We start from the raw sequence: 21,318 nt of genomic DNA on the forward strand, positions 1-21,318 counted from the left end.
CTTTAAACGTGTGATCTCTCAGCGTCCTATTCTGGCTGCCTGCTGTCATGCTGTCCTCATCATTATGGACTCAGATCTCCTGGAACTGTCAGCCAAAACAAGCTTGTTCTTCTGTAAGTTGCTTTGGTCGTGGGGTTTTATCACAGCAACAGAAAAATGAACAACACAGGTACTGTATGTCAAGCGTGTTTCTCTGAACGTTCATGTGTCGTCTTACAGTTACATCAAGTCTTCACAACAAATCTGTGAGGTCTGTTGAAACATAAAATTGGACAACTGAACACACTCTTTACAGTCTGAACAATCAGTAGAGAAAGATCCCTGTGTTATATGTCCTAGAATAATGGAGACAAAACATCTCATAATTATGTCTGTGGCAGGGAAGGAGGGAGGAAGTTTTACAAGCACAAACAGTCCCCCTCCCAGCATCACAGGCACCAGTGACATCTCCACACCCACTTCATCCTCCTAAAAGCAATTTCAGGGCCATCCAGGCATGCCTTGCCTTGCTTCCTGACCACAGCAGTCCTGATTCCCTTTCTCTTCCCACCCTCCCTAAATCTAGATGCCCTGCCCTTCCACTTGGGGGCGCTCTCCCTTGTCTCTCAAGTTGGATAAAGCCAGCTTTTCTTGACCACTGATGTATTTCTAGAGGTCCTTGGTAAATGCTCTTCAGCAAACAAGAGAGCAAATTGTCCCAGGTAGAGCAAAACATCAAATGCCGAACTAAAAACACTGTAGGAAACTTGTCTGCGGCAAGATTTCATACAAAAAGGTCACTTGCGAGAAGCAGATGACCTGGGCTAAATTTAAAAGACATCGTCAGACGAAGAAAAATGGATTGACTGCCAGAATGGGGGGGACTCACAAGTGAGTACCACGCAGGTCGGTAGCAGCGAAAGGCTTCTGCTATCTCTGAAAGCAGATGTCCTGAGGATACTAACAGGCACTGAGACCCAAGGGCTGGAGAGCTATCCTGGCTTCTGCCTTATTCTCACCTGCTAATCATTCCAGGCCTACCTGGAAGCCAGAGGGCAGCAGGGCCAGAGAAAGAAATTCTTGATGCTGTGGAGTAGATCAAGAGAAGGATGGAGACAAACCTAACCACATGAAAGCAACTTGATTCACGTAATAATCCCCATTATGATCGAGGCGTTAAATCTACAATAGGTATTTTTAAATGATCTCTAATATACATTAGAGTCTGCTCTTTGGGACAGTTCTTTCTAGTATGCTACTATAATTAGAAAAATATTAGTGAAACAGAATTACTCGGGAATTACAGGCATCAGCCATTGTGACAGGGTTTGTTTGTTTTGTTTCTTGAGATAAGTCTCACACTGTAATCCAGGCTGACCTTGAACTCCAATTTGCAGCAATCCTCCTGCCTGTGCTTCCCAAGTGCTAATATTATGGGTGTGAATCACCACATCCAATGAAGATTACCTTTGTTTGAGAAAAAAAAATAGTATGTGTGTATGTGAAATTTTTACATTGTTTCTAGAAAGGTCTCAGATGTCCAAAGCCGTTGGATCAGATGGAAGGCCTACACACCATGGAAGGGCTGCACGTAGCCTCTTATTTTTGTATCACTCATAGCTATTTTTATATTTCAATTGGTTGGCCATGAATTAAAAGAATACTGTTCCATGACAAGTTACATACAATTGTATTGCCCATATATAAGGGGTTGTTTGGATGAGTGTGAGTGTGTGTGCATACACATAGAGGTGCTGTGGAAAAATTCTTTCCTACACTATGAACATGTATTAGTCTCATTGGTTAATAAAAAGCTGACAGGTGGGTATCTGGCCAGGAAGTTAGGCATAAAAGCCAAACTCAGAATGCTGGGAAAGAGAAGGGCAGAATCGGGAGTCGGCCAAATGCAGAGGAAGCAACATGAGAATGCTGTGCTGAGAAAAGGTACCAAGCCATGTGGTTAAACATAGATAAAAATTATGGGTTAATTTAAGCATAAGAGCTAGTTAGTAATAAGCCTGAGCTACCAGCTGAACATTTATAATTTATACTAAGCCTCTGAGTGATTGTGAGTGGGACACAAGAAAACTTCTGTTTACATAGAGGTATGAGGACAATTCCAGGTGTCATCCCTCAGGCACCGTTAACCTTTTTGGGAGGCCTGGTCTCTCATTGCATGGAGATCACTAAGTAAGCTGAGATGGCTGGCCAGTGAGCTCCAGCGAGCCTCCTTTCTCCATCTCCCCAGCACTGGAATTATAAGCATGCGTCACAGAGCCTGGCTTTTTGATATGGGTCCTAAGGATCAAACTCAGATCTTCATTCTGTATGGCAAGTATTTTACCAACTGAACTATCTCCACGGCCCACACATTAAGCTTTGTTGCCACATCCAGGTTCATCTACAGCCATACCATACAGAAGTAGAAAATTTACTATCTAACTCCTTACAAAAAGAAGGCTCCAGATCCCAGGCTAGAGAAAGGTGTCTGGAAGACACACCTACCTGCTAAGTCCTGTTATCAGAAGCATTTCCAGAACTCTGATTTCAGGAGCAGCAGGGCAGGGGGTTCTGTCTTTCTGGCTTGAACTGGGGAGGTGTGACAGATGGACAGTTTGAATAAAAGGCCTTTGAAAATCATCAGGCTCAGGAAGAGGGCTCTGATCAGTCTGCTTTTCAGAAACCAATTCCCCGTGAAAGCTGTTCTCACTGCTATCATCAAGGATAAGAAAGTGGAGGCCTAAATAATTATGCAGAAATTAGCCTTGTTAAACTTATCTCCATAGCTCCTCCTCCCACAGCCACCCTGGCCCAAGTCTCTGAGCTTTATATAATAACATTGTGGGGTTTTGGTTTTTGGTCTGCTCCACATATCAGTAACCTCCCCCTTTTAAAATGACATTTCTGTGCCACATAAGGCTTGTGTTACACCGAGTGTGGTGGTGCATGTCTTTAATCCCCGCACTTGGGAGGTACAGGGAGTCAGATCTTGGCAGATTTCTTTGAGTTCAAGGTCATCCTGGTCTACATAGTGAGTACGAGGACATTTGGGGCTATGTAGAGCAATCTTGTCTCAACAAAATGAAACAGACAGAAACCTTTGTTGGGGCCATAGAGATGTGTCAGTGGGTAGAGATGCAAGGCCTGACCAGCTGTGCTCAATCCCCAGAGCTGACAAGACGGAGAGAGAGAACATTTTCCCACAAGTTGTTCTCTGATTTCCGTGTGTGCTATGGTGCACATACATGTGTGTGTGCGCACAAACACACACAAAATAAATCAATGTAAAAGATAAAAGTTAAACTTGTATTAGGCTTTTCTTCTGTTAGCCTGTTTCATGGCAGTTTAATTCTCAAATCCAGCCACAATCCTAAGAAGGTGGAGATGGAATGCTGTACCTTTCTATGTCCACTGCTGCATCCTGCAGGCATGGAGTACTAGGAGCCCCTGTCTTAGTACTAGAAGCCTGCCCACTTGTCTGATTTACCTCTCACCCCGCCACCCCCCACCACACACACACACACAACTGACCACCCTTGTACTAGTACATACTCTGAGGGAAGGTCCCATGAGATCTCTACTCTTGAGCTATGGAAGTCACCACTGGATACTTACATTTGTCCCACTCAGTTCAGGGACACTTGAAGCCACTCAGATATAAAAATGGAAAGAGCCTGGGCTTTCAGGGTCAGAATTTAAAATTCATATTAACATTTTAAACCTAGCTGGGCATAGTGGCGCACACCTTTTATTCCAGCACTCAGGAGTCAGAAGCGGATCTCTGTGAGTTCAAGGCCAACCTGGTCTACAAAGCAAGTTCCAGGACAACCAGGGCCATTACACAGAGAAACCCTGTCTCAAAAAACAAAACAAAACAAAACAAAACAAAAACTTCTAACCCTAGTACCTCCAAACATCACTTTATGTAGTCACAGTTGGGGGCGGGGGAGGTTCTATGCAGGACTGTGAAGCTCTAATGTTCCCTATGGATGGGAATAAGGTTCTGGGGCTGAGGGTAAGGATGCCATGTGAGATAAAAGGAACTGAGAATGTGCCCAGTTTGACACTCAGATACCAGCACACAGGGATACGGAGGCTTATGCTCGGGTGACCATCATGGCTGGCGATTTTGCTCCATGTGTTCATCTCCCAAACTGTTGTACTATTCTGAGGGAAGTCCTGAGGTGACTAAGCTGATGCCCTTTGACAAAGATAAGGATCGATCCTAAACAGGATGGAGGCTGGGACCAAATTAGTGTACAAACTTTTGCTCCTGGGGTTTTCCTTATGGAATTTAGACCCCCGTAGGGTCTTTTAACTCTGCTATGAGGCTGCAAATGACAAAGAATTCCCTGTGGATTCTTATCTGGTACACTTCATTATACGGGCTGAGAGGTGGGAACAGCTTCCCAGACACACTTTTTGAACAGAGAGGTGTAAGAGGTGAAGGAAGAGGGGAGGGAGGATGGGAGGGAGCACAGTAGGAATCAAAGAGGAGAGAAATAACCAAAGAGGAGAGAGAGAGGGTGGCAACGAGTGGGAGGGGAAAGGAAGTGAGGGGGAAGGGAAGTGAGGGGGAAGGGAAGAAGAAGAAGGAAAGGTAGGAGGAGAGTTAGATGCTGTAGAAGGACTGGAAGGAGGAATTGCAGGTGATGCTGTCAGAGGAGCAGCAGGCGGCAACTGAAGTTCAAGGTGTCAGCCCACCAGGAGGCGAATCCTCGCTTGGGTGAACCTCGGATAGACAAGGCCCCAGACCACAGACCCCAGAATGCCTTGCTTCTGCGGTGCCTTCACAAGTTTGCTGCTGCTGTGCTCTCTCTCTCTCTCTCTCTCTCTCTCTCTCTCTCTCTCTCTCTCTGTCTCTCTCTCTCTGTCTCTCTGTCTCTCTCTCTCTCTTCTTCCCCCTCCTCTCTCTCTCCCTCATATCCAACATGGTATGAATAGGTGTGGGCAGATCCCCACTGCCTGTAATATACTGTGTTTATCTCATGGAAACATCCTGTTCTGCTGGGCATTTTTATCTGTGGATTATGATGAAGATGATTTCTTCCTAAGCTGTACTGTCTAATTGACGATAATAATAATGTTAGTTTAAATGGAGTTTTGATGATAAAAAATAAGACAAGGAAGTGTCACACAGCTAGATCACATGAGTTTCTATTGAAGAGTTGTATAGACTATGGCTTAGGTTAATGATTAAGGAAAACAATTGAGTCCCAGAAACCCAGCTAGCTTAAATTCTTCTAATCTTAATATTGGAAGGTATGTTCACAGGTTTCAGAGTGCATCATAGCTGAAACAAAGCTTTGAAAACAACTTAAAGTTAGACTAAGATGTTTTTGTCAAATAGCTTTGAGGCGAAAAGCCCAAGAGGACAATCTAATATTTTAGAAAGGCACATATTTGAGTGAGGAACTCTTTAAGGTCAGGGCACAAGAACAAACCAGCCCAATTATCATTAGCTGATATGCCTTTCTTGCTAGATTTGGTTGATGACCAAAGGTGATGATTAATTCCTATACCCATTTTTGCCCTCAATCTCCTGATATAAAAAACTGTTGATGAGTTTATTTAAAGTAGAGCTGACTAATTCTTTTTCATGTATAAAATTTTAAGTTTGTGATTCCTTTAAGATTCCTATAAGATTACCTTTCAAGATAAGTAATAAGTGTAGGCAAGCAAGGTATTTTTTTACTGGTAGGCTGTTTTGTTTTTTTTTCCGGTTACAAAGAAACTTGCCTACACTGTTAATCTACAACAAGTTGCTTGGGTATAGATGTATGTGGCTTCCTGGGATGCTTTGTTTTTCACCTGTAATATGTAAAATGTTTAATCATGTAAGGGATATGGAAAACATGCTGTTTTTTTTTTAACCTGTATTCATTGTAATCATTCACTTGAAAAATAGAATCTAACCACATTGTATTTTTTATATTGTCTGAAAGATTTTGCTGGAGTATATAAACTGTAAGGGAAAAAATAAAGAGAGGAGAAGGAAAATATCAAGAGAGACAGAAGGGACATTTCTGGACAGAGATAGGAAAAGAGAATATAGAACCCAGAATGAAGAATACAGAAGAAGAATACATGAAAGAAACCATCAAGACTCTGTGGATTCCCTTTGAGCCCTGTGCTGCTGGTGGCTAGTCTCCCAGGCAGCAAAAAGGAATGAGAGCTGGGAAGAGCAGAAGGGGAAGACAAGTGATTACAGGAAAAGGTAACCCTGGGGCTGGAGATGCAGAGCTCTGATGGGTTGTTCTAATTGTCAACTTGATACAATCTGGAATGATCAGGGAAGGGAGTGTCAATGAGGAAATTTCTAGATCAGGTTGGCAGGTAAATGACTAAGGGATTTTCTTCTTTGGGTTGAGGTGGAAGACCCACCTTGAATAGGGGGCCCCCTGGACTAAATGGAGAGACCCAGCTGAGCACTGACGTTCCTGGGGAAACCGAGGTTCTCTTTTTGTGTCTTAGCCTCATTAATAAAAGAATTTTTTAAGTGGACTGAGAAGAATACTCAAGGACAGTTTTATTAGCTCTTTAGAGGAAAACACAACAGGGCAGGCAGGCTGAAAGTTCCAGCCACCTGGAGGAGGGGGGATGGGGAAGAGTGACTCTGTGGAGGTCAGAGACATGGAAGAAACATGTCAGGGAAGGGAGACTCTGTGGAGGTCAGAGACATCGAAGAAACCTGTCAGGGAAGAGGGTCAGTGGTGCTGAGCCAGGGACACGCGGCTGGAAACAAACGCAGAGACAGTTTACTGAAACAGGAAATGCACTCCCCAGATGGAAGTAGACTGGTGAGCAGAGGAAAGATCCTGCATTGCACCTGGCAGGGTGAGTCCCTTAAAGGATCTGCAGTCCCCACCTATTTGTTCCTTTTGTATTTCACTGGCTCCTGACCCTTTGCACATGCTCTATCTGCAAGATGAAGCCCAGGTAAGGAAGGGCTTCCAGTCTATCTAAGCAAACCGGCTTCTTTCATGTGTTAATCTCGGTATTATGCTCACCCTCTCTATTGCTACATTGGCATGTTTTAAGCCTGTGGTTCTCAACTTATGGAGTGCGATCCCTTTGTGGACTGAACGATCCTTTCCAGGGGTCATATATCAGATATGTACATTACAATTCATAACAGTAGCAAAATTATAGTTATGAAGTAGCAACAAAAATAATGTTATGGTTGGGTTCAACATAGCATGAAGAATTGTATTAAAGAAAGGGTCACAGCATTAGGAAGACTGAGAACCACTGCTTAAACGGTTGCTCTCTGCCCTTCCCTGTAGACAGAACGTAACTATTTCTCTCAGCCTTCTGCCACTGCGGCTTCCTCACCATGGATGGGCTACACCCTGGACTGGAACTGTAAGCCCAACTAACCCTTCCTCCCTTAAGTTGCTTTTGTCCGAATATTTTAGGAAGAGAAACTAAGACACCAGCCTTTGTGAGGCCCTAATGCAACAGCCAGGGCTGCCGAAGAGAAAGAACTCATCCTCTGGACAACAGTTACGGACAGGAGGAGGGTACTTTACACTCAAGTTTTTCTCACATTAGCAAGTCAAGGATTGCTGTGATTAGTCCTTTGTCCTTACTGTGAAATAGTGTTAATAAAGCAAGGGTAAGAACATAAAAACACTAGGACAGTTAGTGGAACTTCACTACCCTTTACCACTGGAAGCCGTTTCTGTGGTCATCAGCCCTCCTATCTCACAGCTCACACCAAGAGGCAAAGAGAACTGAACACAAAACTCCACAGTCTAACCTCAGGGAGCTGTCCCGGTGGTGGGAGGGAGAGAGAGAGAGGGAAAGCTGGGAGTGGGGAACGGACCTGTAATCCCTGAACTTCAGAGGCTGAGGCAGGACTGTGAGTTCTAGACTAGTCTGCATTCCATTAGCAGGAAGAAGACAGAAGACAGAAGGAAGAGGGTGTTTGTAATAATTTGTATTTACTTTTGTGGAGACAGGGTCTTACTCTGAAGCCCAGGCCAGTCTCCAACTCATGGTGAGCCTCCTGCCTCACCTTCTAAATGCTGAGATTACAGGCATGTTCTACCATGCTCTGATTATTGTTGTTGTTGTTATTCTGGGGATCAAACCCCAGGACTCCTGTATGCTGGGCACGCATTCTACTAAGCTACAGCAGAATAATTTATGTGCTGGCTAGTTTTATGTCAAATTAACACAAGCTACAGTCATCTGAAAGGAGGGAGCCTCAACTGTGAAAATGCCTCCATACAATTTGGCTGCAGGGCTTTTTTGGGGTTCGAGACAGGGTTTCTCTGTGTACCCTAGACTGTCCTGGAACTTGATCTGTACACCAGGCTGGCCTCAAACTCAGAGATCCTCCTGCTTGTGTCTCCCAAGTACTGGACTTAAAGACATGTGCCACCACCGCCTGGCTCAGAGCATTTTCTTAATTAGTGATTGATGGAGGAAGGCTCAGACCATTGTGGGTGGTGTCATTCCTGGGCTGGTGGTCTTAGGTTCTATAAGAAAGCAGGCTGAGTAAGACATGGGGAGCAAGCCAGTGAACAGCACTCCTCCATGGCCTTTGCCTCAGCTCCTGTCTCCAAGTTCCTGCCCTGTTTGAGTCCCTGTCCTGACTTCCTGCAGTGATGGACTATGGTGTGGAGGTGTAGGCCAAGTAAACTTTTCTGTCCCAAGTTACTTTAGACATTTTTTTCATCATAGCAATAGAAATCCTAACTAAGACAATATATTTATCCTTTGTTTAATTGAGAAGTAAACATTTAATTAATTTATAGCATACAACATGCTGTAATCATACTAGAAAATGGCTAAATTAAGCTAATTGGTACACAAATAAACTCACATATTTACTTCTGTGTTGGTTGAAATGTCCACAATAAAAAGTTTAAAAACAGGCTGAGAAAAATAACATGAAAACCTTCCCAAGGTCGGTAATCTCAGCACTTGGGAGGCAGGGATGGGAAGATCTCTTTGAGGAGATTAAGGCCAGCCTGAACTACATAACAAGACTGCATCTCAAAGAAACACAAAGCATTGTGCTGGATAGCTAGCTCAGTGGTTAGTTAAGGGGACCCAGATTTGGTTCCCAGCACACATATGATGGCTCACAACCATTTGTAACTCCATTTCCACGGAATCTAATGTCCCTTTCTGGCCCCCATAGGCACTACACATGTAAACAAAACACCTATCCACACAAAATAAAATAAATACATCTTAATACAAAACACTTCATACTACACTCAAATTATAAAAATGTAATGTTAAAAAAAAATTAAAAATTCCTGGTAGGGGGTGGCTAGGGAGAAGCCTCAGTGGTTGAGAGCACTGGCTGCTCTTCCTGAGGACCCAGGTTCAATTCCCAGCACCCACATGGAAGCTCACAACTGTCAGTAACTCCAGTTCCAAGGGATCTGGCATCCTCAAACAGATATACATGCAGGCAAAACACCAATGCACATAAAATAAAAAAAGAAATTTGGGAAGAAAAATAAATACATTATTTCCTACCATTTTACTAAGCATCACTCTTGGTAGGTACTGATCAGTGGAAAGGATCTGGTTTCAGATTAGTGATTTCTGGGGGACAGTGGAAGTCAGGGTGCTCAGGCACACCTTTGCACCCTGTTTCTGTTTGTTTCAAAGAGGCTAATGTGAAGAATTCAAGTGTAACTTCACGATATCTAGTTTTTCTGGGTCCTTGGTTTCAGACAACCCAGGGCCTGCAGACTCTTAAGCTTTAACCCTTATCAGACAAACCCTGAAGCAAAATGCTTGTTTCTTTCACATTTGTATATTTGAAGGGATAGTCATTGTCTGGAAGACAGGGTATAGGTGCCCAACTATTGGCTGGAGAGGGAGAAGGAAGAAAGGGGAGAGACTATCATTGCTATTTACATTTAACTTCTGTTTTGGTTTTTTAGTTTCCTCCACTTTGATAAAATGCCCTGACAAGAGCAACTTAGGGAGGCTCTGCTCTTAGCTCCCAGGCCAACACAGAGAACTCACAGCAGCAGGAGCTTCAGGCAGCAGATCCTATCACATCTACAATCAGGAACAGAGAGCAACGAATGCATTCACACCAATGCTCACATCTCTTTCTCCACTCTTACCTAGTCCCGGAGCCTCTGCCTAAGGAATGGTGCCACCCACAGTGGGCAGGTCTTCCCACTTTAATTAACATAATCACGATAGCACCCCACAGATGTGCCCAGAAGCCTAGCTCTCAGCTGATTCTCTATTTTGTCACAACTTTAAGACTTTTTTGCATTGCGTATTTTACAATAAGTCTGCTATCCTTTGCTTTTCATCATTTGTCTTTGATTGCTTTTCCAGGGACAGGTGGCCAAGCCTTGCCTTTTGGGACTGCCAGAGTCCAGACTTTGTCATAAAACATGCAGTAACACAATGACTGCATTGGTGTGTGCTCAGGCCTACTGTAGACAAGAATGTAAGCAGTTGGTGAAGCATGGCTAGTCAGTGTCATTCCCCTGTCCCACTAGGATGTCATTTCCACAAGGAAAAATACTTTCACCTGTTGTGGAATATTAAGGTATGTTACTTTTGTTTATGTTGCATTTGTTTAACTCTGTGAAGCTGTGTTACTGTGCCTGTCTAAATCACCTGATGGTCTAATAAAGAACTGAACAGCTTAGCAAGGCAGGAGAAAGTATAGGTGGGGCTGGCAGACAGAGAGACTATATAGAAGGAGAAAACTGGGACAGAGAGATCTAGGAGCCAGAGAAGGAGGAGAACTCCAGGGACCAGCCGCTCAGCTACACAACCAGCCAGTCACAGAGTAAGATTTACAGAAGTTAGAGAACGGGAAAAGCCCAGAGGCTTTTGGGATAATTTAAGTTAAGGAAAGTTGGCAAGAAATAAGCCAAGCTAAGGCCGGACATTCATAATTAATAATAAGCGAACGTGTGTGATTTATTTGGAAGCTGGGTGGCGGCCCCGTAAAAGAGCCCAAACAAACAACATTCACCCCTTTTCAGTGTCCTCACGAGGCACCTCTTACCCAGCTGTTCTCAGGTGAGTGGCAAGTCTCTGTCACCCACCAGTGCCCGCTTCCGGCAACTTCCTCCACTACCCCTCTTTGCAAGCCTAGCAACTCGCACAAGATTATTCTGGCTTAGGGAAGAGGACTTGCTGGGTCAGGTTCCCTAACCTCCTCTTCATACACACTTGAACACAGGGATGGGACCTCTGGACAGCAGCCACAACTCCAGGATTTCTCAAGTGGGAGGAAGAGGAGAAGAGAGGAAAGGATGGGGGAGGAAGGACTAGGAGGAAAAAGAAGAAAGGGGTAAAAGGAGAGGGGAAAGGAAGACCAGGGCAGACAGGATGATTTCTGTGTATTCTACCTAGTAACCGGTGACGGCGAGCACAGGAAGACTATTGGCTGATGACTCATGGCCGCCCAATCCCCGGCTCTAAATCGCTCAATGGAAATTAGGAGACTTGCACGCGGAGTGGGTCCGCGGAGGTCTGTGGTTGCGAGTGCCCGCACTTCGTGACTAATGGAGAGCGGAAAGTTCTTTCCTCCGGTCTACAGCCGTTTGTTCTCGGTGGCGACTGTGCCCACCAGCGAGCTGGAGAGAAGAGGGAAGGAAGGATAATCGGTATCAGAGGGTCAGAGAAGAAAAGAAAACACGGAGGTTAATTCTAGAAGGTAGGGAAGTGGGTGGGGAGCGCTCCTGGCAGGTGCCTAGGAGCTTAGGGGTGAGGTGGCGGGGTGCAGGCTGCTGGGAGGGAAGAGCCAATCCTTGAGTCAGGAAAGAACACCTGGGGGGAAGGGCGGTCTCACCTACCTAGCTTTACCTGGGGGTTCACAAGGTGGAGGAAGGAGGAAAGGAAGAGGAGGGGGAGAAAGGGAAGGAGGCTGGAGGGGGAGAGAGGGAGGAAGGAGGAGGAGGAACTTGATGGAGAAGTAGGAGAAAGAGCCGGAGGAGCAGGAAGAGGAGGAAAGGGGAGGGGGGAGGGGAGGATGAGGTGAGAAGGCCAAAGTAGAGAGGAAGAGGAGGAGGGAGGGGAGGAATATCAAATGACCACTGAAGAAACTGGACTCTGGAAAGACAACTGAGCCTAAGACAACAGAAAACTGCCTGCCTGGTGTTTATGTTGTTGGGTTAGTAGAATGTTTCGTGAACCCCATCAAGGTATAACCCGATCCCTAGGGTCCATCTAAGGCGGAAGTTGGAATGCTTATGAGACCACCATAGGGACAAAACCCTGCAAGCTACATGAGAACCGTGGGTGATTTCTCCTCTGTCCTTCTGGATTTCCTGTCCACACTTGACCTAGGAGACTGTCCTGAAGACCTATGGAACCTGCTGCTTCCCTGCATTCTTGCCTGGTAGCCTCCCTTCTCTTCTTCCTGGTCCTCAGGCTGTTTGTGCTGGTCTCAGGTAAGGCTGTAGGCGTCTGGCTCCTGTCAGCTTTTCAGAAAGCAACGCCCACAGTTCTGCTGATGGACAGCCAGGAGCTGCTGTGTTGGCTCATCCTTCTATTCTGAATGTATACACAGGATGGATCCCAATTTTGTCCTACAGAAATGCAGCAAGAACCTAAAAGGAGACCTGTAAATGCTCCTGTAAAATTGCAAGTGGAAACATTCAAAAGAGTTAAAAACAGATGAAGTAGATTTTAATGATATATATTGTTTAACTCCACATCATCAAATACTAAATGCTTACCTTGCCAGGTGTGGTGGTGTACACCTATAAACTTGGGCAACTGAGACAAGTTGGGCAACAAGACTGCCAAGGGTTCAAGGCCAGCCAGGGGTACATAACAAGACACTGTCTCATAAAACAAAACAAGGAGGCTGGGAATGTGGCTCAGTTGGTACAGTGTTTGGCTAACATGCACAGCTGTGGTTTGAACCCTGGGTCTGTGCCACACTCAGGCACTGGGCTGAAGAACAAGTCATTCTGAGCACTGGTCTACTGTGTGTGTGCTCAGGGTGACCTCAGCGTTCTGTTCATGTGGGTGCTGGTTTGTTGGTTTTTTTCTGCTTTTGTTCATGGTGGACTTGCATTTGCTACATAGCTGAAGCCGACTTTAAAGAGCTGATCCTCCAGCCTCATCTCCTGAGTGCTGGGAGCATGGGTGTGCATTATGCACAACTCAGTATTTTGCTCCTGAAATAGTTGCAGCATCTTTGGGTTGTTCCAAGAGACGCTGCTCACCAGCCACAGCTACCAGCCCATCTAGGAGGCCCCCGTAGCCTTCCAGCCTTTTCAGTTCTCCAGGCCACACTAGATGAAGGATTACCAGGACCACACATTAGTGATGTGGAGGTATCTATTCTAGTTTCATTTCTGTTGCTGTGACAAATACCCCAACAAAAAGCAACATAGGAAGGAAAAGGGGTTGGCTGGGGACACATGCAGGCCACAGTCCATGGCTGAGGGCAGTCAAGAAAGGAGGTGCTTGTTGTACCACCTCCAACCAAGGAACTCACTTCACTGCCAAAGAAGTAGAAGATGGGCCATGGAAGACGCTGCTGGCTGGCTGGCGTCAGGCTCTGATATAGCTCAGGATCACCTGCCTAGGGAATGGTGTGGGCGGGCCCCCTCCTACAGCAATTAGCAATCGAGACAATCCCCAATAAAGATGCCTACAGACCAATCCGACCTAAGCGATTTCTCAATTGAGATTCTCTTCCAAGATAATTCTAGGTTGTGTCAAGTTGACAGTTAAAGCTAACCAGGACAGTGTCCAAAGCACAGCTCCAGTGCTGTGAGTGCACACATGTGTTTATTTTGTATGACACTGGGACACAAACCTGTCACTACAAAGTTCACACTTGAGAACCACGGAATCAAAACAACAACAAAAACAAACCTCGTGTTTTGAGTAAGTTTGCCATTTTGTGTTGGGCTGAATTTACAGCTGTCCAGGGCCACAGCTAGAACCCTCCTGAAACCCTAGAATACCACTTGTCTACAGTGGATATTTAGTGGCCGGAGTTCCTGTCTCATTGTCTTCCTTTGTTGAATAGCCCAGTTTACTGTCATGGGACCAGCTGAGCCCATCCTGGCCATGGTAGGAGAAAACACCACACTGCACTGCCACCTGTCACCAGAGAGAAATGCTGAGGGCATGGAGGTGCGGTGGTTTCGGTGGCGTTTCTCCCCTGCAGTGCTGGTGTACAGAGGCCATCAGGAGAGAGAAGAGGAGCAGATGGCAGCATACAGAGGAAGAACCACCTTCATGAGCGCAGACATCAGCAAGGGCAGAGTGGCGCTCATGATCCACAATGTCACGGCCTATGACCATGGCGTCTACAGCTGCTACTTCCAGGAAGGCAGGTCCTATGATCAGGCCGTCGTGAGGCTCATGGTGGCAAGTGAGTCACTCCGCTTTCCTCTGTTGACTTTTCCCGCTGTGACTTTTGGGGAAAATTGTCCTCCTGGATTCGGACTCATCCCAGACTAGCACATTTCTTGCCTGTAATCCCCTTTATACAGGGAGAGTTGCTTCCTGAGTCCATCTGAGTGAGCTCTGCTAAGCTGTGGCCATTTTTCTAGTGACAGAAGGAACGGTTAGAAAATGTACAAGGATACCTGAGATAAACAAGCATTAACCCCCCACCCCCCAAAATCACAATAGATATTTCACTGGTTGATATTAATAGTACAACCCAGGCTGGGCTTAAACTCACTTTGTTGCTGACAATGACCTTGAACTTCTGATCTTCCTACCTCTCTACAAAGTGCTGGGATTGTAACCTGTATCATCATCATCTCCATCCCCAGCTAATCTTGCCTCTTTCCCCCTATTTCTCCCAATTATAATTGTAGAGAAGGCAGTTGACATGTAAACAGGTGATAGCACATGTTAAACACAGCAGCAAAGTTATGTACTAAGACTGATGGCCCCATAAAGGCAGGAGTCAGAGCACTACGTGGGGCAATTCTGCAAAGCTTCAGGATGGAAACGGCAATGAAACTGGGCATGCCGGGCAGAAGCTATGATTTTTTTAGTGTCACACAATATTACCTCATACCCTGATCTTGTTCACAACAGAACTGCAGGGTTAGCTGGTGGTGCTTGCGGGGTTCAGGAACCCCTGTTCTTTCTCCGTAAGCATGCTGCTGCACTGCCTTGCCCTGTGCTGAATTAGGTCATTATAGAGTAGTTAACTTGATGGTGTTGGGGTGTGTGTGTGTGTGTGTGTGTGTGTGTGTGTGTGTGTTCGTGAGTGTTCTCACCTGTGTTATGCTTGTAGGAGCCAAAGGTGTCTTTCTCAGTCACTTTCCAACTTATTTTCTGAGACAATGTCTCTCACTGAACTTTGAGTTCTGTTCTGCTAGACTGGCTGGCCAAGTAGTCCCCAGTATCTGCCTCCTCCTTCTCCTCCTCCTCCTCCTCCTCCTCCTCCTCCTCCCCGGCCTCGGCCCTGGGGTTATAGACATGTGGCCACCCAAGCTTTTGTGTGGATGCTGAGGGTCCAGATTCAGGTCTTCACACCGGTGTGGCAAGTGCTTTACCCAGTGAGCTGTCTCCCCAGCACCCCTTGATTTTTTTTTTATTCCTATTTTGTTTGTTGGATTGATTGGCTGGGTGATTTCATCCTGAAGTCTGTTGTCTCTGAACCCTGTAAAATGTTTTATAGAATTGTTTTTTCCAGATTGCCAAATTTCGTATGTGTGTGTTGTTGTTGGGTTTGTTTGTTTGTTGTTTTGAGACAGGGACTCTCAGATATGACCCCGGCTGGCCGAGTTATTTTAGCCACATGTCTAAAGCTTTCTCATGCCTGATGTTCTCTTCAGCTGAAGGCTTCCAGCATATTCTTCTGATGACATAACCACACAGCTGTGGGCCATTGCCTTCCCTCGGCTTGGCCAGGAGAGAGATGTGAAACCCTGAGCCAGAAAGGAATGTGTCTTCAAGTAAGAGAGTTTTATAAGGTTGTGGCATCCTGACAAATTCTTGTATTATTCTAAGATGTCCACAAGGCCAAAGCAGCTGAGAAATTTCCCCTCAGAGCACGAAGCGAAGTTCTAAGTGAGTCTCTTGAGGTTGGACAGAACATACCTACATAGAGGTCGGACAATGGGGGTCTCTGGCAGAATCAGTGAGACAAGCCTTTATGGAGACAATATAGACAGGGAGACTGTGATGAGCCCTGGGGCTGGAGCACAGTTGTGAAGGTGATGGCATCCTGCGCTCTTCGAGAGCTCCTGGCACATTGGGCATCTCGGTCCCTTCTCCAGCATCAACACCTTTCTTCCCGCGCATCTCTTCTTCCTGCCTCATCTGCCCTCCATTTTTGGCTGCAGGAACTTGCACATTCGTTACCCTTAGGTTCAGCCAGTGTACTTCCTTTCCTTGCCTTCCATTATTTTTTTCTTTTTTTTTTTTTTTCGAGACAGGGTTTCTCTGTGTAGCTTTGTGCCTTTCCTGAAACTCACTCTGTAGCCCAGGCTGGCCTTGAACTCACAGAGATCCACCTGGCTCTGCCTCCCGAGTGCTGGGATTACAGGTGTGCGCCACCACCCGGCTTGGCTTCCCTCATTAAGAGCAGATCACTTAAGATACACCCACTGAAATACTGTTGCTTGGTTCATGATGCTGAGGATCAAACCCAAGCCCTTCTATGCCAGACAAGCACTCTACTACTGAGATACACCCCTAGCCCAGCTACTCTTTTTGTTTGTTTTTCTGAGACAGGGTCTCACTATGTAGCCTTGGCTGTCCTAGAACTCACTATGTAGACCAAGCTAACCTCAAATTCATAGAAATCTTCCTGTTTCTGCCTCCCTAGTGCTGGGACTAAACCAGCCACTCTGTTAGCTGAGCTCTGGTGGTATTCCCTCCTAGGCCTGGGCTCTGAGCCCCTCATTAAAATGAAGACCCTTGAGGATGGGAGCATCTTGCTGGAGTGCACATCTGAAGGGTGGTACCCAGAGCCCCGAGCTGTGTGGAGAGACCCCTATTATGAAGTTGTGCCTGCCCTGGAGGAAGAGTATACAGCTGACAGAGGAGGCCTCTTCACAGTCACCATGACTGTGATCATCAGGGACTGCTCTGTGAGGAACATGACCTGCTCTGTTAACAACACTCTGCTCAACCAGGAGGTGGAGAGCGTGATTTTCATTCCAGGTTAGTCTTCTGCTCTCTAGAGATATGTCCGGAAAAGATAGGACAGATAGATAGCTCTGCAAATAGGTTGATGTCTGGAGTAGTGATGGGAAGCTAGAGGATGGTCTGAGGAAGGATCTTTGTCTTTGCAGAGCTGGAGGCTGGAGCTGAACTGAGGCCACATCCTTTGTCACAAGAAGAAAATCAATTAGTCCCAAACATGTGAATGAGCAGTGATCAAACAGTGGTAGAACAGTGAGGAGCAGTGGTCATGCTGGTTCATACCTGCAGCCCTCACACTTGGGCGGACAGGACAGGAGAACAGGCTGGGTCTCACTACTTAAACTTGACCGCACTTGAACTTGTGGTGATCCTGCTCCCTCAGGCTCCCTAGTGCTGGGATTACAGTATGAACCACCACACCCAGCACATTGGAGGGTTTCAAATGTGTAATAAACTGGATCTCTGTCCCTCAGTTGAGAAGAGACTGTATGCAGCAAGGGCAGAGCAAGGAGGAAGGCATTGCCAGAGTCTGGGCCAGAATGCCGGGGGCCTGTGCAAGGTGATGGCTGTAGAGAGTTAGCACTCTGCTTACCTCGCTTCATCCATGGCATGTGTCCAGGGGATTCTTCCACGGCAGCCCTGGGAGACCCTGCGGTTTTATCTCCTGAGAAGTCAGAGGTCGGGCAGCAAAAAGCCTTCGTCTTTCTCCCACCCTCGTTCCTGAAGGAGAAACCCCAGGTCTGGGACCTGAGGGAGCGCTCCAGATCAACTTTCTCCAAGGAGTGCCCTTAGCCCTGGTGTCCTCTCTCTCTCTCTCTCACCACACAGCACTTTTCTGGCTCACTTTCCAGAATCCTTCGTGCCCAGCTTTCCTCTCTGGATGGTGGCCGTGGCTGTCACTCTGCCTGTACTAACGCTGATCCTCTTCACGTCTGGAAGTATCTGCCTTGTCAAGAAACACCACAGGAAAAAATCCATTCTGTCAGCTGAAAAGGAAGTTGAATATGAAGAAAAAGAAACTGCACGTAAGGAACTAGGGCAAAGAGGAAGAACTTAGAGGGTAAAAGAGTAGAGTAATAGCATTCACCATTCTTCAGCTCAAGGCCAGCCTTAGCTACAAAATGAGTTCAAAACCAGCCTAGGCTACGTAGGACCATGTCTCAAATGAAAAAAGGAGGAGGAAAAGAAGAGAAAGGAGCCGGGCGGTGGTGGCGCACGCCTTTAATCCCAGCACTCGGGAGGCAGAGCCAGGCGGATCTCTGTGAGTTCGAGGCCAGCCTGGGCTACCAAGTGAGTTCCAGGAAAGGCGCAAAGCTACACAGAGAAACCCTGTCTCGAAAAACCAAAAAAAAAAAAAAAAAAAAAAAAGAAGAGAAAGGACATCACCCTTCTGACAGGTTTGCACTAGACAGGCACACGCAGAGGCAGCAGAAGGGCTCAGAACTCTCATATCCTAATAATTAAGCCTTTGGGTCTTTCATTCCGATCTGCAAACATTGCATCATTCACTTGGTTCCAAGCAGGACTGAATTACTGAACAAAAGCAAACCCAAAAAAGTCCTAATATTGTCCACTCACTTGGTGCATATCACTTCTGGTTTCTGACAGATCTCGGGTATGGGTGTTTTATTAGTTACTTCTTTCATTGTTGTGATAAAGTTATCTGACTGACAGACAGGCTGGTTCAGCGAGTACAGGGACTTGCTGCGGAGCATGACATCCTAGAGTTAAATACCCAGAACCCACATGGTAGAGTATGGGAACCAGCTCCTACAAGCTGTCCTCCAGCCTCCACACCTGCAACATGGCACACATACACACACATACATACACACTCAGTCAATGAAAATTTTTAAATTAAATTTATGTGAATGAATATTTTGCCTATATATATTATGTGTACCAAATGAATGTCTGGCGCCCACAGAGGTCAGAGAAGGGCATTGGATGACCTGGTACTGGAGTTATGGATGTTTGTGAACCGCTAGGTAGGTGCTGGGAGTGGAATCTGTGTCTTCTGCAAAAGCAACAAGGACTCTTAACTACTAAGCCATCTCTTCAGAGCCTAAACATTTGTTGTTGTTGTTGTTCTGTTTGGGTTTGGTTTGTTTTCCGAGACAGGGTCTCACTGTGTAGCTCTGGCTGTCCTGGAACTCACTTTGTAGACCAGGCTGGCTCGAACTCACAGAGATCCACCTGCCTCTGCCTCTGGACTGCTGGGATTAAAGGCGTACATCACTGCACCCGGCTTCTTAAACGTTTTGGATTTTTTTTTTTTTAGTTACATTTATTTGGAGGAGGGTGGCACACCATTGCCTGCGTGTAGAAATCAGAGGACAGTTTGTGAGAGTTGGTTCTTCCCTTCATGGGTCTTGGGGATTAGACTCAGGCTTGGCAGTCAGTGCCCTTACCCTCTGAGCCACTGTGTTCGAATGCATTAACCTAACCTAGAAAATATCTCACAGACAAGCCTAGGTTTCTTTCCATGGTGATTCTAAGTCCTGTCAAGGTCACAATGGAGGTTAACACTGTCAGGTAGGAAAGAAGGGTTTGGTACTGTAGCAAGAGCCTGTGTCATTTAAGACAAACCCAAATTCTCTCAGCTGCCTACTGAGGACATTTGTTTCTTTCTCAGGGCAACTTCAAGAAGAACTGCGTAAGTTTAAGCTTCCTTGAACTGCTCTCATCATGTGTGTGTTCTGCTGGCTTAGCCAGGACCTCCTGACATTCACCTCTCTGTCACTTGCAGGATGGAGAAGAACCCTCTTACATGCTGGTGAGTGCCTCTGGCATTCCCTTATATCCCAAGACTTCTCCCCACTAAGGGGGGACATGAGCAAAGGACTCAGGGGCCCTCAAGTGGGGAAGTGGGGGATTAAGAGTGTTTCGTTGGCCATAGCCTGCTAATGCTGGCCCCAGCTTGGTCAGGAGTCACTACAGCTTTCAATCAGTTTGTGTCTGACAGTTCTCTGCCTTCTCAGAAGGAGGTAATCCGTAAGCAGTAGAGCTCTCTGTAAGGAATAGCTCTCCCAAGGGTCGCTCTTGCTCTTGGATCCTGAGTTAATTCGAAAGAAGACAATTCTGTCCTGGTATTTATTATCTGGGAGATGGTTAGAGTGCACAGTTGGATTCCCTTGTGGCAGAAAGGCAATATGCTTCCTGGTGCTGATCAGGGATGTAATTACTAGGTGTCCAGAAATGCTTCCTGTCCCCAGGACACTGACATTCAGTGAGCCAGGTGAGTGATCGAGCCCAGAGCCTCGCTGCCTTTTCTTCAGGAGCATTGTTTATTTTTTCATGTGTCATCATCAAGCACCAAAGAATACAGGCTTCCCCAGATGCCTTGGCACAAGGACTTTTACGGGTCTCTTAGAACCCCCATCTTCTCTCTAGAAGATAATGCTCCTGTCCCTAGGAGACAAATGAGCTTCATTATGGGCTTCCTTGAATAAAAATAAATAAATAAATAAAACCTTCTTTGAAAAGGCCACCACACAGAGGAATCCCACATCCGCTCCCAGGACCTCAGAGGGGACCAGAGGTTGTGCATAGCCAGGAGTCTGAGATCTCAGCACTAAGCCTGAGACTTTTTCTACAGCTGATGTGGTTCTGGACCCAGATACAGCTCACCCTGAGCTCTTCCTGTCAGATGACCAGAGAAGTGTAAGACGAGGCGCTTCGAGGCAGAGCGTGCCTGACAACCCTGACAGATTCGACTGCCGGCCGTGTGTCCTGGGCCGGGAGAGCTTCTCCTCAGGGAAGCATTACTGGGAGGTGGAGGTGGAAAACGTAATGGTGTGGGCCATTGGCGTTTGTAGAGACAGTGTTGAAAGGAAAGGGGAGGCCCTGTTGGTTCCTCAGAATGGCTTCTGGACCCTGGAGATGTTTGGAAGCCAGTATAGAGCCCTGTCCTCCCCAGAGAAGGTCATACCTCTGAAAGAGCGTCTTCACCGAATAGCCATCTTCCTGGACTGTGAAGCTGGAGATGTTTCTTTCTACAACATGAGAGACAGGTCACACATCTACACATGTCCCCCTGTGGCCTTTGCTGGGCCCCTGAGACCCTTCTTTAGGCTCGGTTCTGATGACAGTCCCCTCTTCATCTGCCCAGCATTCACGGGGGCACAGGGAATCACAATACCTGAGGGTGGGCTGATCCTACATAGGACAAGACCAGTTTCTCAGAGCCACATAAAGAAACCATAGCTCTCACCTACCACTGCACAGCACCATCCGGTGGAGAGCAGGCCC

At 46.4% G+C, this 21,318-nt stretch overlaps 1 protein-coding gene across 1 annotated transcript; it reads left to right on the forward strand.

Annotated features, from left to right (window-relative positions):
• Window positions 1–12,013: 12,013 nt before the first annotated feature.
• On the forward strand, window positions 12,014–21,312 carry LOC131911335 (butyrophilin subfamily 2 member A2). Its single transcript, XM_059263317.1, has 7 exons — window positions 12,014–12,380; window positions 13,979–14,326; window positions 16,804–17,085; window positions 17,919–18,092; window positions 19,703–19,723; window positions 19,817–19,843; window positions 20,666–21,312. Exons 1-7 carry the CDS (start codon window positions 12,296–12,298, stop codon window positions 21,271–21,273), a joined length of 1,545 nt encoding a protein of 514 aa, XP_059119300.1. The 5' UTR covers window positions 12,014–12,295; the 3' UTR covers window positions 21,274–21,312.
• The last annotated feature ends 6 nt before the right edge of the window (window positions 21,313–21,318 follow it).

The sequence above is a fragment of the Peromyscus eremicus genome, chromosome 5 (assembly GCF_949786415.1).
Source record: "Peromyscus eremicus chromosome 5, PerEre_H2_v1, whole genome shotgun sequence".
NCBI classification, from domain to species: Eukaryota; Metazoa; Chordata; class Mammalia; order Rodentia; family Cricetidae; genus Peromyscus; species Peromyscus eremicus.

Excerpts from the sequence above, each read along its gene's own strand:
- LOC131911335 (XM_059263317.1), top strand. The coding sequence starts at position 12,296 with ATGGAACCTGCTGCTTCCCTGCATTCTTGCCTGGTAGCCTCCCTTCTC. Across the intron at positions 14,327-16,803 it reads CGTGAGGCTCATGGTGGCAA|GCCTGGGCTCTGAGCCCCTC; the intron begins GTGAGTCACTCC and ends ATTCCCTCCTAG. Across the intron at positions 19,724-19,816 it reads GCAACTTCAAGAAGAACTGC|GATGGAGAAGAACCCTCTTA; the intron begins GTAAGTTTAAGC and ends TGTCACTTGCAG.